This window comes from Nyctereutes procyonoides, unplaced genomic scaffold (genome assembly GCF_905146905.1).
Source record: "Nyctereutes procyonoides isolate TBG_1078 unplaced genomic scaffold, NYPRO_anot_genome, whole genome shotgun sequence".
In the NCBI taxonomy this organism is placed as follows: Eukaryota; Metazoa; Chordata; class Mammalia; order Carnivora; family Canidae; genus Nyctereutes; species Nyctereutes procyonoides.
Genome location: NW_026575142.1, coordinates 25818260 through 25837080, shown reverse-complemented (window position 1 = coordinate 25837080; position 18821 = coordinate 25818260). Strand labels below are relative to the sequence as shown.

At 34.7% G+C, this 18821-nt stretch overlaps 1 protein-coding gene and 1 long non-coding RNA gene across 2 annotated transcripts in view; one reads left to right on the top strand and one right to left on the bottom strand.

The window, feature by feature from the left end:
* The first annotated feature begins 6323 nt into the window (after positions 1–6323).
* LOC129498502 (signal recognition particle 14 kDa protein-like) lies at positions 6324–6969 on the top strand. Its single transcript, XM_055307833.1, has one exon. It carries the CDS (start codon positions 6380–6382, stop codon positions 6710–6712), a length of 333 nt encoding a protein of 110 aa, XP_055163808.1. The 5' UTR covers positions 6324–6379; the 3' UTR covers positions 6713–6969.
* A 129-nt stretch (positions 6970–7098) lies between these two features.
* Positions 7099–18821, bottom strand: part of LOC129498505 (uncharacterized) — a 52846-nt gene continuing 41123 nt past the window's right edge. Inside the window, exon 3 of the long non-coding RNA XR_008662129.1 lies at positions 7099–7185. This is a non-coding gene — a long non-coding RNA (uncharacterized LOC129498505). The remainder of the gene's footprint in view (positions 7186–18821) is intronic.

Genomic DNA, 18821 nt, shown 5'->3' with positions numbered 1-18821 from the left:
TAAGGTGCCCTAACAGTGAGGGAACCACAGGGATAAATACCTTGGCTACATACTCTATTTTTCTGATATATTTGAAGGGCTGTCTTCATTAGTAGAAATTGACCAGGTGCCAGAGGATTATTTTACTCATAAAATCCAGAAAATCAGTTTTCTAAGGTCAAAAGCCAAGTAGACTTAAAAGAAGAGTGGATTTGGAAGGGCAAATAGAGGAAATAGTGTCCTATAGGAATAAAGAAATGTATCTGCCTTTCTACTGAAGTCCATTCACAATTATTATAATTATTGACCGTGCTGTATTTTTCATCATTATATTTGTTTTTTTTAAATGTCCTTCTTGATTTTCTATTACTCCTTTGAGGTCTTATATGTTGAATATATATAATTTCAATGTAACAATGTAATTCCACTTTTGATTAGGTTATTACATTTTGTTTAAAGTTTCTTTATAGTCATTGCTTTAGGGGTTACAAAATGAATCTTTAATTTATGAAAATGTACTTCAGATAAATACTGACTTTACTACAGAAAACTGCTCCTATATGTTCCATTTTTTTCCATCATTGTTAGTACTAGTAATGTAAATTATATTACTTTTATGTATGTTCTACATTCAACAACAAAATGCTGTAATTACTGCTTTCAATTACTTTTTTAGTTGTTTTTGAAGAAATTAAGAAAACAAAGAAAAGTATCAGTCTTTTATTGTTTACCCACATATATACACCATTTCTGGTACTCTTTATTCCTTCATGTGGATCTGATTTACTGTTAACTATTATTACTATTATTTCTTTTCAGCCTGAAGAACTTTATTAATGCTAGTAGTGCCTGTTAGCAACAAAAGCTTAGTTTTTTTGTTTTCTTAAGAATGCCTTTTACTTTCATTTCTGAAAGATAATTTTACGTGATATAGAGTTCTACAGTTGTCAGTGCTTTTCCCAAACTCAAGTCCAAGACTCTGAATATGTCATTACGTTGTCTTCTCATTGCCAGGTTTTCTTTTTCTTTCTTTTTTATTTTATTTAAGATTTTATTTATTCATTCATGAGAGACAGACAGGCAGAGACATAGGCAAAGGGAGAAGCAGGCTCCTTGTGAAAAGCCGATGTGGGACTCAATCCCTGGACCCTAGTGAGCCAAAGGCAGATCCTCAACCACTGAGGCACCCAGGTGCCCCTACCACCAGGGTTTCTGATTAGAGAGATTAGCTATGAATAGTATTGTTGCTCCCTTATTCATAGGTTGTTTTTCTCTTCTTTCTAGAGTTCTTTTTGACTTTGACTTTAAACAGTTCCATTACATTCAAGTATGGTTCTGTTTTTTTCACACTTTGGATTTGTTGAGCTTCTCCAAACTGTAGATTAATATTCTTTTTTTTTAGATTAATATTCTTATCAAATTGAGAGGTCGTTTTATTATTTATCGCTTTAATTTTTCCTGCCTACTTTACTTGTCCTCTTTTTCTAGGATACCCATTACATGTATATAGGGATATGTCACACTGTTCCACAGTTCTTTGAGATGCTGATTTTTCTTCAATCATTGTTTCTTTATTCCTTACATAGGGTACTTTCAAATGATTTTCAAGTTCACTGATTCTTCTTATCTGCTGTTGAGCCCATCCAGTGAATTTTTCATTTCAGTTATGGTAAACTGAAATGCTAGAATTTCTATTTGGTTCTTTCTCCATAGATTGTGTATTTCTCTATTTAGATTCCTTTCTTATTATTTCTACTATGTTTTCCATTAGTTATTTAAACACATTTTCTGTACCAATTAAAAATTAAGTCCTAATCTCCTCTTTCCAGCCCCTAGCAACCTCTATTTACTTTCTGTCTATATGAACTTGCCTATTGTAGGTTCCTTATATAAGAGGAATAATAAAATCCCGGTTCTTTGTGTTTGAATTTATTTTAACTAGTGTAATATTTCAAAGGTCAACCATGCTGAAGTATGTATCATTCCTCATTCACTTTTGTGGCCAATTAATATCCCATCCTATGAACATACCACATTTGTTTATCCACTCATTAGGTGATAGAATTGGTCTGTTTCCAGCTTTTGGCTATTATTCATATGTTGCTATGAATATTTCTGTGAAATTTCTTTTGTGGGTCTATGATTTCATTTCTAATGAACATATACTTTATTGTAGAATTGATCTGTGTTTAACCTTTTGGGAAACTGCCACATTATTTTCTAAAGTGGTTACACCATTTTTCATTCCCTCTAGCAGTGTAGAAGGGTTCCAACTTCTCCATATTCTTCTCAACATTTGTTATTTTAAAAACAGGATTATTGAGGTGTAAGTCTTGACAAAAAATACATCTGTGAAACCATCACCACAATTAATACATTGAATATATCCATCACCCCATTAAGTTTCCTCATCTCCTTTGAAACCCTTCTCTCTCCTGATGCCTGCAGCTCTGGCCCCAGACATCTATTTATTTAATGTCACCAAAGATTTATTTGTATTTTTTAGAGTTTTATATAAATGACATCATATGTATTCTCCCTCCATCCCCCAGCTTCTAACTTAGCAAAATGATTTTGAGATTCATTCATACTGTCATGTGTGTGTGTTGATAGTTCATCCTTATATATTATTGCTTTAAGAGTATTTAATTTTATAAATACATCGCAATTTGGTTTTCCACTAACATTTCAGATGTTTCCAATTTGAAACTATTACAAATAAAGCTAGTAGGAGCATCTCAGTACCAGAGTTTATGTGGACATAAACTCTTTTTTAAAAAATTTTATTTATTTATTTATTCACGAAAGACTCTGAGAGAGAGGCAGAGACATAGGCAGAGGGAGAAGCAGGCTCCCTGTGGGGAGCCACATGCAGGATTTGATCCCAGGACCCCAAGATCACTACCTGAGCTGAAGGCAAATGCTCAACCACTGAATCACCGAGGTGCCTCAATCCCAGGACTTGGGGATCACAAGCTGAGCCAAAGGCAGATGCTCAAACACTGAGCTACCTGGGTGTCCCTGAACATATACTCTTTTCACTAGGGTATATTCCTAAAGTGCAATGGTTGAATAATGTGGCAGGTGTATGTTTAGCTTATTAAACTGTCAAATTATTTTCCAAAGTGGTTTTATAATTTTATATTTTCATCAGCAGTGAATGAGTGTTCCAACTCCTCCACAACCATGTCAAAACTTAGTATGGTCAAGCTTTTAAATTTTATCCATCCTAAATAGCATGTAGAGGTATCTTGATGTGTGTGTGTTCCTGTGGGAATTCACAGAACATGAAATTAACTATTTTAAGGGGAATAATTCAGCGGCATTTAGTAAATTTAGAATTTGTGCAACCTCTAATTTGTACCTTTAAAAAGCTGGATTAAACTGGTTTCCTAAAAAATAAAAATAAAATAAACTGGTTTCCTATTTTGCAGAAAAAAAAAGAATATTGTGCAACCATATTATTTACATCACCCCAAAATAAAATCCCATAGTAAGTAGTTTTTATATATTCCCTCCTTCTCCAAACCACCATGACCACCAATCTGCTTTCTGTTTCTGGATTTTTTTTTTAAGATTTTATTTATTTATTCATTAGACACACACACACACACACACACACACACACAGAGGCAGAGGCACAGGCAGAGGGAGAAGCAGGCTCCATGCCAGGAGCCTGATGTGGGACTCGATCCCGGGGCTCCAGGACCACGCCCTGGGCCAAAGGCAGCGCTAAACCACTGAGCCACCCAGGGATCCCCTCTGTCTCTGGATTTATCCATTCTAGATATCCCACATAATTGGAATCAGAGAATAAACATAGTCTTTTGTGTTTGGCTTCTTTCACCTAGCATAATGTTATTGAGGCTCATCTACATTATGGCATGTAACACTACTTCTTTACTTTTTATTGGCTGAATAATATTCCATTGCATGCCTGTACCCCAATTGATTTATCCATTGATCCACTGGTGGACAGTTAGGTTGTTTCCACATTTTGGCTATTATGAATATTGCTGCTATAAACACCTGTATACAAGTACTTGTTTAAGTATCTGTCTTAAGTTCTTTAGGGCATATACCTACAAGTGGATATTACCATATTACTGGGTCATATGGTAATTCTATGTTTAATTTTTTCAGAAACTGCCAAACTGTTTTCCATAGTTGCTGAACTATTTTATATTGTCAACAGTGACATATATACGAAAAGTTCCAACACCTCTACATTCTCATTTAGGCTTTTTTCTTAGGTTTAGCGGCCAACCTAGTGAGAGTGAATGGTATATCACTTTGGTTTCGATTTGCATTTCTTTAATGACTACTGATAGTGAACATCTTTTTGTGTGCTCATTAGCCATTGCTACACCAGATAAATGTCTATTCAGATCCCTCACCCATTTTTTAATTGGGCTTTTGTCTTATTATTGAGTTGTAAGAGGTTTTCACATATTTAAGATACAAGTCCTTTATCAAATATTTGATTTGAAAATATTTTTCCCATTCTGTGCATTTCTTTCTACATTCTTAATAGCGTCCTTTGAAGGACAGAAGTTTTTATTACAGATGAAGTCCAATTTATCTATTTTTATTTTGTTGGTAACTTAAGAAACTGGAAACCATTTTCAGATATGGGATATGGCTAAGCTAAACCGTTCTACATGTCCACCAGAATTTGACAGTTCTAATTATTGCAATACTAACCAGCATTTAGTACTGATACCTTTTAAACTTTAACAATGTTAATGAGCATAAAAGGGGTCTCATTTTTATTTAAACTTACATTTCTCTGTTGACTAATGATTTGAGCATATTTTCTTGTGATTATTTATCAATTCAAGTATCATTTTGGTGCTGTGACTGTGCAAAACTTTTGCCCATTTTTAAACTTGATCTTTTTTTTTCTTTTTATTAATAGGTTGTGTTTTTATATCCTGAAGGCAAGTCCTTTAAAATATGTTTGCAAATACTTTCCTTCATATATGCACTGCCTTTTCACTTTCTTTTCCTTTTTTAATAAAGTTTTAGCAATTACTTTTTTTAAAGATTTTATTTTTATTTTATTTATTTAAGAGGGAGAGCACAAGCAGGGAGGTGTGACAGAGGGAGAAGGAGAAGAAGCAGGCTCTCCACTGAGCAGGGAGTGGGATGTAGGGCTTGATCCCAGAACCCTGAGATCATTACCTGAGCCCAAGGCAGACGCTTAACAGACTGAGCCATCCAGGTGCCCAACTTTTCATTTTCTTAAAGGTGTTTTCAAAGAGAAAAAATTTTAATTTTGATTTTAAAAAGGAACTATATTCTATTATGGTTCATGCTTCTTGAGTCCTAATTAAAAATCATTTTCCCAACCCAAGGTAGCAAAATTGTTTTTTTTTTAACCCCAAAATTTATAGTGCTAAGTTTAAGTCTATAGTTCATTTTGAGTTAATTTGAGTCAATTTGAGTTAATTTCTCATGAAAAACAGTAGGAAATGTGGATGGTCATATGGATAGCCAGTTAGCCACATCATTGATTAAAAATATTCTTCATTCCTTTATTGAACTTGGTACTCTTAAAAAAAAAAAGGAACTTGGTACTCTTAATGAAAAGTAGATAATTATGTATGTGTAGGTTTACATTAAGATTAATTTTGTTTCAACCTATCCTCAGGCTGATCATTTCACCAACAGCAGGTGGTCTTTTTAGTTTTTTAAACATTTATTTATTTGAGAGAGAGAGTGCACATGAGCGTGTGGGGGCAGAGCAGAGGGAGACATGGTGCTGGGGGTGGAGCCTGATGCAGGACTTGACCTCACAACCCTGAAATCATGACTTCAGTTGAAATCAGGAGTTGGACACATAACCAACTGAGCCATCCAGGAGCCCCAGAAGTGGTCTTGATAACAATAACTTTATCTGAAGTCTTGAAATCATTTAGGTTTAAGTCATCCTAACTTGTCTGCCACTTTAAAAATTGCTTTGCCTACTCATGTCTTCTTTTCTTGCATTTCCATATACATTTTAGAATCAGATTGTCATGTTCTGCCAAAATAGTTGGGAGTTTTAATTGAAATTGTATGGATATGTTGATAAATTTGGTTAGAAGAGTCATATGACTAATCTTAAATGTTCTAATCCATGAAAAAAGTATAGCTCTCCATTAATTTAATCTTTAAATTCTCTCATTAATGTTTTGTAGTTTTTAGGGTAGAAGCTGTAAATGCCTTTTGTTTTATTTATTCCTAAGAATTATTTTTTTGGTATAACTGTAAATGGAATTTTAAAAATTCAAGTTGTTTGCTACTAGTATATTAAAATACCATTGATTTTTATATCTTAACTCTGTATCCTGTTACACTATTAAATTCACTTGTTTGGAGAGCCTTATGCTGACGCCTGGGAGCTAGCGGCGCTGGGATGGTGCTGCTGGAGAGCAAGCAGTTCCTGACGGAGCTGACCAGACTCTTCCAGAAGTGCCGGTTGTCGGGCAGCGTGTTCATCACCCTGAAGAAGTATGATGGTCAAACTAAACCCATTCCAAGGAAAGGTTCTGTAGAGGGCTTTGAGCCCTCAGACAACAAGTGTCTGTTAAGAGCTACTGATGGGAAAAAGAAGATCAGCACTGTGGTGAGCTCCAAAGAAGTAAACAAGTTTCAGATGGCTTACTCAAACCTACTGAGAGCTAACATGGATGGACTGAAGAAGAGGGACAAAAAGAGCAAGAGTAAGAAGAGCAAAGCAGCACAGTGAAGGGCACTGCATATCCTGCTCTCACCAGTTCACCCAGTTACTGTTTTTCCTTTGATTTTTCCTTTTGGCCACAAAGCTAGGTTTCCTATTCCCCTGTGATAACTTTTCATGTGAGAGGAGGCTCATTTTGGATGGAACAAGGGCTGCAGTGTTTACAGGATAGTTGTAAGAAGCCAAGTTTATTTTAGAATTGGTTGATTGGTTTGTGTTGCATGGTTATATATCCTGAGATCATAAAGTCTCTGTAGTTATCTGTGTGAAGAACAATGGATCATTAAACATGTATTTATCTGCAATAAATAAATAAATAAATAAATAAATTCACTTGTTTGTTCTAGTTGCTTTGCAGACTCCTTAGTTTTTTAGGAAACAATCTTATCATCAGAAAAAATGTACAGTTTTACTTCTTTATGAAATTTGGACACTTGGGAGCTGCCCAAAGATATAATCATGTTGTCAGACTTCAGAGTGACCTGAAAACAGAAAGATAGAATTGCATAGTATCCATTAAAATTTTTAAAAGGTAAGAATTACACAACACTACATCCAGTAAAGCATCCTGAGTTTCTAAAATCTTGATGGAAATACACAACTGCTAAACAGAGTGAAGGTCTTTCCAGGAATAAGTAGCATTTACTTTATTCTTCAAAAAGAAGGGGAGTATTATAGCTTCCTAACTCCTCCCATTACTTGAAAATCTGGGGTGTTTGCCAGATAACTTGATATATGTATATAACATACATCTAACATATTTCTGGGGGTTTACTGGGAGGCAGGAGAATCTCAAGTCCACATCTAAAGCTTCCCAGACAATTTTTTTAAGCTTCCCTGACAGTTTATCTACAACCAGGCCCCGGATTCCTTGAAAGATCCCTCAATATACCTACAACCACACTTGTATTTGAGAAGTTCTTATATTAAGCATGGTCTAAGGACCACAGACACAAATCCATTACTCCATAGTCGACTTCTTGATCCTTGGTAAGTTATCACTTAGCTGGTAATCATAAGTATATTTTATAACTGGGAATCACAGATCCCCATACAAATACATATATGATTTCCTGAACACTGTTTGTTCCTTTGGAGCATCATCATTGACTTAAAGCTTTTTACAGATTCAAGTGGTTAATGATCTTCCTTTCTATGTTTGAATTATCAAAATTTAGCCAATAAAAGCTATTTGAAGCTGCCATCTTTGTCAGTATTTCCAGTCATCTTAGAAAATATTTTTTCTCACAATAATAATATATTTCAGATTGTATTACCTTTTTTAGACTCCATACATGAGAGTAGAGTTCCCCAAAGAATTTCTAACTCATTTTAGTGTACAATACTATTTTTAGAAGGCCAACAAATGGAATATTAGAACTTAGTGGGCCTTAGTTTCCTTTCTAAAATAAGTATTTTAGAACACACCACACTGAATATCCAGATATTGTTTCTTAAATACAATTACCCATTAAAAATAACCAATGCTTCTTGGAGAAATGGCTCATTCTAAAGCTAGGGTAAAAGTATATGAAACAGATGAAGAATATCTTATAATAGAACAAAAAGAAGTGCTCAAAAAATGATACCCAAAAACAAATTTAACAAGAGTAAGATATGTATGCTTGAGCCTACAAAACATTTTGAAAAATATTTAAAAATAAAAAGAATATTTCATGGAATGAAATATTTAACATTGTTATAATGGCAATAGTCCCCAAATTGATGAAGAGATTCAGTACAATCTCCATCCATATCCAAGCTTCCTCCCCTACCCCCCTGTAGAAGTCAACAACCTGATTCTGGTTTCCTAAGGAAAACAGGAACTCAGAAAACCAAAACCAACTTATAAAGAAAGAGTAAGATTAGAGAACCTACACTTCTCAATTTTGAAACTTACTACAAAGCAACAGTAATCAAGACAGTGTGGTACTGCCTAAGGACAGACATATATATCAATGGAAAGGAACTGAAATTAAATTTAAAAAAACCCTTTACATCTGTGGTAAATTGATTTTCAACAAGAGTATCAAGAGTGGGAGAAAGAAGAATGTATTTTTTAATTTAATTTTTTAAAAAGATTTTATTTATTTATTCTTGAGACACACACAGAGAGAGGCAGAGACATAGGCAGAGGGAAAAGCAGAAGGAAGAGATTCCCTGAGGGGAACCAGATGTGGGACTCAATCCCAGGACCCTGGGATCATGACTTGAGCCAAAGGCAGACGCTCAACCACTGAGCCATCCAGGTGCCCCAAATCTGACATCTTCCTGAACCTGTTGCCCAGCAGCAACAGCCAAGAGGAACAGAAAAGTAGCCTTCCCTTAACTTCTTCCTTCCAAGTTTTGCAGGAGTGCATATTACTGAAGGAACTTGATATGCATCCAGAACATCAAAAGCAAGGAATTCAGGAAATGCAATTTTTAGCTTCCCAGCCCCTTCAGTACAAGGAGGCATAACAGAATGTAATTTAATGGAAGCTGAATGAGCCAACAACTCTAAAATTCCTCTGGATCTCTCACTCAGGGATAGGAAAAAATTGTGTGCAGTAGTGAACTATTCTCCATTTATACTCAGGATATGAGGTAGTAAGTTAAAGGTAAAGAATGTCATAGCAACATAAGTAAAACATTATGAAGAAAACCCCTCCTAGTTATAGAATTATGAAATCCAAGGAAAGCCATCTCAAGATATATTAAAAATAGATTGAGTCATTTTTCTGGGATAATTAAGGTACAATTTTACCTGAAATAATGTACAGAAAGATGGTTTTTCAGATTTCCTCAACTAATTTAATCATTATCCACTATATTTTTAAATTTACCAGCATATCAAACTTACTATGGAATATAACAAAATTTTAGCTTCTTTTAAATGAAAGGCTTCAATTATCTCCATCTACCAATGTTGTTCAATATACTCAATTACAGTATGAATCAAACTATTAAATTTAGTACAGAAATTTCTACAAAGATTTGACTCATTTGTTGATCTATTTACTATGTATCTTCCCATTGAGAAAAAACAAAATCTGAAGCCCTTTATTAAATTATGAATCATGTCTAAATTTCTTCAGAAAACTGTAGGTGTGGACAGTTAATATTTGACCAGTCACTAAAATTCTGTTTTTACTCTTGTTTAGAAAACTCCAGTGGCAAGGATTATCTTACAGTGCAAGCAAGCCCTTCCTTTAAAAATAATTTTAGCTGAGAGGCAGTTTCTTAAAAGATAAGTAAAAATATTTTTATGCCATTTATTTGCTGTTCCTGTTTATATTTTCCAACTAATGTGTCATGTACGACTTGAAATAAACAAATGGAATAATTAAAATGAAAGATGTTTTAGAGTCATTTTTCCTTCTAATTCATATACTTCTATTTATTTTCTGTTCAACTGTTTTGTACATTTGTCACCTTAGTGTGACTAAAATGAGGGCCTTAATTATGTATGTATGTATGTATGTATGTATGTATGTATATTCTTGATTTTTATCCTAATATAAAGCACATCATAAGAATTCAATAAAGAGTGGTAAGCTCTTTTCTTCCTGAAAATACTAAGTAAATCCTAAGATTAAATGAGATGCCTAGTAAACTTACTGACGTGAGTAACTTGTTTCTCTGTTATAATTCAGAGCTACTTGTCTGTATATGTGTAATACAGTACTGTTCATTGTTATATTTTACTTCTTCCAAATGACCATAGTAGATCTCCACCATATAAAATATTTTTCATCCAAATGTAAAAATTAAAAACATAAAATCATATTAAAATCAAGTTTTTCAAGGCAAATTCATAGGGACAGAAAGTAGATTAGAAGTTACCAGTAGCTGGGGAGAATGGGAAGTTATTGCTTAATGGTTACAGAGTTTCTGTTTGTGGTAATGAAAACAGTTTTGCAAACAGCAGATGGTTGCACAACAGTATGAATGTAATTAATACCACTGAATTGTACACTTAAAAATAGAGAAAGTGTTAAAATTTATATTATATGTTACAAGTTTCTAAAATGGTTGGAATGATAAATTTTGTTATATATAGTAAGCAGTCATAAAAATTGATAATTCACTTATAAGAATCGTTAGTTCCTTAAAAATTGCTACATTTACTTAAGAAATAAATATTAAATATATCATATTCTCAGACCTCCATTTCTGACCAGCACTAAGCAACCAAAAATCTAAGACAGACTGCTGAAAGAAACAAGTGTCAGCCCTTATTGAATAGAAGCCTTGTATTGTGGTTAAGGGGAATCTTCAACAGTGATACAATGTTTTCATACCAAAGCCCACATAATTATCAATAATCACGTGTATTTGCTCCAAAAGTAATAAAAAATACAGTATGAGAGAAGAAAATTCTCAAAAAATAAAAAGATAATTTTAACTCCTGAAATATACAGCTGTCCTCATTTTAGAGGTAAAAAAAGAAAAAAAAAAAAAAGCCCTTTCCATTCCCTAATTTTTTTTTTCTAAGTACTCTTTAAAAGACTGTTTGCAACATAGCACAATGGTATTTTACTATGGAGAAATTCTCTAAGATATTCTTAACGTTCTTAACATAACTATGTTTTTGCTAATTACATGTAGAAAACTGAAAATCAGTAATAAGTCATGAAACTAACATGATTTTAAACATATCTTTAAAAGAGGTAAATGATCATTCTTTTTTATAGTATCAAAACAAGAAAACAGAAATTATAAAAATTGTATAAAAACAGAAAATTACAATATATCTTGTTGAATTTTTCATTTCATATCTATCATTAAAAATGTATTAGAACAAAACAAACCCATAAGACAATTAATATTATATACTGTGACAATGAGGAGTCATCCCAAGAAATTATGGTTTCAGAATATGCTATTTGAACATAGATGATTTTATCCTTATTTCAGGAGCTTCATTTTTCCCCAATCCAGATTACCGTAACAATTAGAAATATAAAATCAAGTGCTTTTACAGTTTTCTTTTTGTTGTTGTTGTTGTTTTCTTTCCTCTTTTTGGTGAATTACGCTTATAGCTGTACCCATCAAGTTACTTCTTAGCACAAGAGAAATAACAAAAGCTGTATTGTTTACATCCCCACCTAGTGGTCTTAAATTTTTGTTTGGCATAGTATTAAAAAAATGAATACTTAAAACATGAAAACTCAAAAAAGTTATCTGGCAAAAACTAAAATGAACCAAACTTTGCAGCCAGGAGAGGTATTATTAGATCATCTAATTTCATGCTATTCCAACTAGGGGATGTTAATACTATGTCAGAAACTATGTGAAGCCAAAAGAAAAAAAAAATGGAGCATCTTCTTAGAACATCTATTTTACTTAATGCTACAAGGCCAACACATATTCTGGAGTAAAATGCTTATCTATACTCCTTCCATTACAGAATATGAATCAAGTTCATGAGACACTAAATACTAACCCCAACTGCCCACTTGCTATACAGTGTGGGTTTTTTTTTAACATATAATTTCTTAGATCTTTTATTCTAATCCTCAGAATTTTCCTTTCATTTCATAGCACACATACAACTTGAAGCCAACTCAAAGTCCTCATCTAGATTCTTTTCTAAAATTTATTTAAAATTTTAATATTAAATTGGTTTTTGGAAGTAGATAGTTCTATAAATTTTAGTGCATGTACAGATTCACATTACTATCAGCATAATCAGGATATAGAACATGTCTATCACCCTCCACCTTAATCCCTTTTACTACACCTTTGTAGTCACACACTTCCACAATCTCTAGCCTTTGGCAACCAGTAATCTATTTTCTATCAATATACATTTGTCCGTGCAAAAGTAGTTTATAAAGTTAAGTACACATGATGTAAGCACTTGAGAAGGGTTTCTTTATTTCACTGTTCCCTTGGATATTCATTGAAATTTTTTCACTTATCAAGAGTTCATTCCTTTCTATTGTTTCTTAAACCAATTTCTTATTCCTCTTTCATTTTTAAAATTTTTATTTTAATTCCAGTTAACATACAGTGTTACATTAGTTTCATGTGTACAATATAGTGATTCAACATTCCCATACCTCCCCTGGTGCTCATCATGATAAATGTGCTCGTTAATCCACATAAGCTATATAACCGATTCCCCAGTCTCCTCTCCCTTCTCTTGTTGCATAGTATTCTATATAATATATAGGATGGAATATAGTAGTATGGGATAACGAGAAGTACCATAGTTTGTTTATACATTCAGCCACTGAAGAACTTTTGGATTGTTTCCACTTAGGAGTGATTGTGAATAGACTTCATAAATATTTCTTTCTAGGTCCTTTTCTAATTTTTAAATGTAGGTGATTTACTATTAGAAGCCTTTTGTAGGGATCCCTGGGTGGCGCAGCGGTTTGGCGCCTGCCTTTGGCCCAGGGCGCGATCCTGGAGACCCGGGATCGAGTCCCACGTCGGGCTCCCGGTGCATGGAGCCTGCTTCTCCCTCTGCCTGTGTCTCTGCCTCTCTCTCTCTCTGTATGACTATCGTAAATAAATAAATAAATAAATAAAATAAAAAAAAATTTAGAAGCCTTTTGTAAATCAGATATTTATAAAGAACATGACATGAAAATGTAACTTTCATAAAAGTAAGAATTTAAATAAATATGTTTTTAAATATTTTATTTTTAAGCAATCTCCACCCAAAGTGCTGCTTGAATCCACAACCCCAAGATCAAGAGTAACACAATCTACTATTGACTAAGGCAGCCAGGTGCCCTTATATAAATATTTTCTTTTCTTTTTTAAAGATTATTTATTATTTATCTGTTCTTAGATTTGTATTTATTTATTCATGAGAGACACTGAGACATAGGCAGAAGGAGAAGCAGGCTCCCTCCAGGGAGGGATTCCAGAACTCCAGGATCACGACTTGAGCCAAAGGTATATGCTCAACCACTGAGCAACCTACGTGCCCTTAAATAAATATTTTCAATGCCTCAATTACTTCATCACTACTCAGGAATTAGCATTAAGAAGACAATTATTTCTACTTATTCATGAGAAAAGTAATATAGAAAGACTGAATAATCAAACCTCCTTTAAACATGAGCATATATCATAATTTACTTAGAAACCTAGAAAGGTGAGACTTTCAAGGACAATGGTGGTATAGGAGGATCCTAAGCTCACTTTGATCTAGGGACACAACTAGTTAACACCCACATCAGTATCAATAACCCAGAAAAGTTCTGAACAATGGCAGAACAGACCCTCTACAGTTAAGAAGAGTATAGAGAGTATAGGAGAAGAGTATAGGAGGGCAAAGATGTGGTCAGGAGCCAAATGACCCATGGGACTGTCCACTAGAGAAACTTAGTGGGTGCAAAGAGGAGAAAGAAACAGACCCTCACACCAGGCATGGTAGGCACGGGGAACCCACATGAGGAAGACGAATCCTCATAATATTTGGCTTTGAAAACCTGAGGATCCCAACAACCAGTGGGGCTTAATATCTGGAACTAAAAATCAGTGAGTTCCACTCTGTGAGAATTAGGAGGGCAGAGTCCCTGTCCTTAAAGAGACAGCACAACAAACAGACCAGCTGAGGTAGAAGACAGAACCAGCAGTTTGAAAAATGCCTGGTATATATTAGTGGGAGATTTACTTACTAATCTCAGAGCCTGAGGGATCTTTGGAAGACCTCACTAAGGAAAAATAAAAAAAAAGAGCTGGCAAGTGCCATTTTCCTATCCCAACTCTAGCCTAGACACATGGATTCCTGTGGGAACCAGCATGGTGCTACACTCTCCACCTACCTTGCTAACATTGCACCCCAAGCCTACATGCTTCTGTGGATCTGCCCCCTCTTGCTGTCCTGGGCAGGAGTTTTGGGAAGCTACAGACCCACTCCCACAATGGACCAGTGTGGAAATTGCTGGCACTGGGTGCCTTGCTCCTGTTCTCCTGTAGACCTGCCCCCTCCAATACGCCTTTGTCCAGTGCCCACCCAAAGTACTACCACAAGCCTGGCAGTGTGCAATCAGCATCCACAGGGGCCAACACCACTCCAAAGTGACTCTTGACTCAAACAGAGGGGAAGATAACGACTCACAACAGTACAACTGCAGACCCAGAAATGCACTGGGGCAGACATCTGATCTTACTACAGGCCTTGCCCATCAATGAACACTCATAAGACAACATAGGTAAAATGCCCTACAGTTCAGTGCTATGTATCTCTGGCAAACAGCTGGTCTGACTCAACTGAAGACAAACAAGGGCCCAGACTAGCCAAATAACAACATAGGGACCAAACACTGCCCACAAGAAGCAAAGAGAGCCATTGAATATGGCTAGCCTGAAGGAAAACATGGCTTAGCCACAACAGTAGGGACATGCATAAAACATGATGGAGAAAGGAATAAAGAATGAGTTCAAACTTAAGTGACCATCACCTTAATATAGACTGCTATATGCATAAGATGTTATATATAAACCTAACGGTAACCACAAATCAAAAGTCTTTAACAGATATGCAAAAAACAAAGAGAAAGGAATCCAAGTATATCACTATAGAAAGCCAGCAAACTGTGAGAGAGTAGGAGAATAAAGGAACAAAGAACAAAAAAAAATCCCATAAAATAAGTAACAAAATAGAATAAGTATGTATTTATCAATAATTACTTTGGATGTAAATGGACTAAATGCTCTAATCAAAAGACACAGGTGACAGAATAGATAAAAGAAAAAGCAAGACCCATCTGTATACTGCCTACAAGATGCTCATTCCAGACCTAAGGATACATGCAGATTTAAAGTAAAGGTATATAAAAACATTTATCATGCAAATGGAAGTGAAAAAAAAAAAAAGCCAGGGTAGCAATACTTTTTAAAACAGACTGTGGGACCCCTAGGTGGCTCAGCAGTTAAGCATGTCTGCCTTGGGCTCAGGACATGATCCTGGAGTTCCAGGACTGAGTCCCACATCAGGCTCCCTGCATGGATCCTGCTTCTCCCTCTGCCTGAGTCTCTGCCTCTCTCTGTCTCTCATGAATAAATAAATAAAATCTTAATAAAATAAAATAAAACAAAGACTGTAACAAGAGACAAAGGAGGATACTATATAATCATAAAGGGAATGATCCAAAAAGGAGATACAACAATTTTAATTATCTATGCACCCAACATGGGAGCACCAAAATATATAAAGCAGATAGATAATAACAAGCATAAAGGAAGAAATTGATAATAATACAGTCACAGTAGGGGACTTTAAAACCCCACTTATATTAATGGACAGATAATCCAAACAGAAATTCAACAAGGAAACAGTGGCTTTGAATGACACATTGAGCCAGATGGATTTAACAATATGTTCAAAACATTCCATCCTAACACAACAGATTACACACTCCTTTCAAGTGTATACAGAACAGTCCCCAAAATAGATCATATGTTAGGTCACAAAATAAGTCTCAACAACAACAACAACAACAACAACAACAAAAGGTGGAAGTCATGCCCTGTATCTTTTCTGACTGTAACTCTATGAAACTAGAAATCAACAAGAAAAAATCTGGAAAGGGACGCCTCAGTGGCTCAATGGTTGAGCATCTGCCTTTGGCTCAGGGCGTGATCCTGGATCCGGGGAATGAGACCCACATCAGGCTCCCTACAGAGAGCCTGCTTCTCCCTCTGCCTGTGTCTCTGTTTCTCTCTGTGTCTCTCATGAATATGTAAAATCTTTAAAAAAAAAAAAAAAAGAAAAGAAAAATCTGGAAAGAACATAAATACAAAGAGGTTAAGTGAAATGCTACTAAATATAAATGAGTAAACTGATAAATCAATGAGGAAATAAAAAAATACATGGAGAAAAATGAAAACTAAAACACAGTGATCCAAAATCCTTGGGAGCAACAAAAGTTGTTCTAAGAGGGAAGTTTATAGTAATATAGGCCTACCTCAAGGAGTAAGAAAAATCTCAAATAAATAACCTAAACTTACACCTAAAGGTGTTAGAAAAAGAACAAAACCCAAATCCAGTAGAAGGAAATAATAAAAATTACAGCAGAAATAAATGAAATAGAAACTCAATCAGTGAATGAAACAAGGAGCTGCTTCTTTGAAAGACCAACAAAATTGATAAACCTTTAGCCAGACTCATCAAAGAACAAAGAGGGGACTCACATAAACAAAATCAGAAGTGAATGATGAGAAATAACCAACATCACAAAAATATAAAGGATTGTGTAAGAGATTATAAAACTGATATGCCAACAAACTGGACAATCTAGAAGAAAGATATAAATTCCTAGAAACATCTAACTTCCTGAAACTGAGCCCCCCTCCAAAAAAAATTAAATAAAAAATCTGAACAGATTACCAGCAATGAAATTGAATCAGTATTCAAAAAACTCCCAAGAAATGAATGTCAAGGACCAACCAGCTTAACTAAGGTTAATTCTACCAAACATTTAAAGGAAGCTAATACCTATTCTCAAAATAGGTATTCCAAAATTCCAAAAACAAAAAGACAAGGAAAGCTTCTAAATTCATTCTATGAGGCCTGCATTACCTTGATACCAAAACCAGATAAAGACACTCCAAAAAAGAGAGAGAGAGAGAGTTATAAGCCAAGATCTCTGATGAACACAGATACAAAAATGTTCAACAAAAGTTAGCAAATCCAACCCAACAATACATTAAAAAATCATCCACTATGATTAAGTGGGATTTGTTCCTGAGATGCAAGGGTGATTTAATCTCACAAATTAATCAATGTGGTGTCACATCAACAAAAGAAAGGATAAAAACTATATGATCATTTCAATAGATATAAAAAAAGCATCTAACAAACTACAACATTCATTCATGATGAAAACTCTAAACAAAGTAGGTTTACAGGGAACATATCTCAACATAATGAAGCCCATATGAAAAACCTGCAGCTAACATTGTACTCAAGGGTGAAAAACTGAGTGTGTTTCCTCTAATATTAGGAACAGGACAAGAACGTCCACCCTCACTACCTTTATTCAGCATGATACTAGAGGTCCTAGCCACAGCAATTATACACGCCAAAAAAACAAAAATATAAGGCATCCAAATTGGTAGGGAAGAAGTAAAACCCTCACTATTGGGAAGTCTGGGTAGCTGAGTCAGTTCAGCATCTGCCTTTGGCTCAGCTCATGATCCCAGAGTGCTGGGATCAAACTCTGCATAGGACTCCCTGCTCAGCACGGAGACTGCTTCTTCCTCTCTCTCTGCCTCTCCCTCTGCTCATGCTCTCTCTCACTCTGCACTTTCTATCAAATAAATAAATAAATCTTTAAAACAAACCTCTCATTATTACAGATAGCAGGATACTATATATAGAAAACTCTAAAGACTCCACCAAAAAACTACTAGAACTGATTAATGGATTCAGTAAAATCAATATAGAGAAATCCATTGCATTTCTATATACTAATAATGAAAGAGCAGAAAAAGAAATTAAGAGAACAGTCCCATTTACAATTGCAACAAAAATAATAAAATGCCTAGGAATAAACTTAACCGAGGAGATGAAAGACCTATATTCCGAAAACCATAAAACACTGATGAAAGAAACTGAAGACAACACAAACAAATGGAAAGATATTCCATGCTCATGGATTGGAAGAGCAAACATTGTTAAAATGTCCATACTTCCCAAAGCAATCTACAGATTTAATGCAATCCCTATTAAAATACCACAACATTTTTCACAGAACTAGAACATATAATCTTAAAATTTGTATGGAACCACAAGAGACCTTGAAAAGCCAAAGCAATCTTGGAAAAGGCAGAACAATACTGAAGGTATCACAATCCCAGATATCAAGATCTACTGCAAACCTGTAGTAATCAAAATGCTATGGTACTTACACAGAAAGAGACACATAGACCAACAGAACAGAACAGAGAGCCCAGAAATAAACTCGCAATTATATGGTGTCGGACAAAGGAGGTGAGAATATGCAATGAGAAGAAGACAGTCTCTTCAACAAATGGTGTTGGGAAACCTAGGCAGCTGTGTGCAAAAGAATGAAACTGGACCACCTTCTCACATCATACACGAAAATAAATTCAAAATGGATTAAGGATATGAATGTGAGGCCTGAAATATAAAAACCCTAAAAGGTAT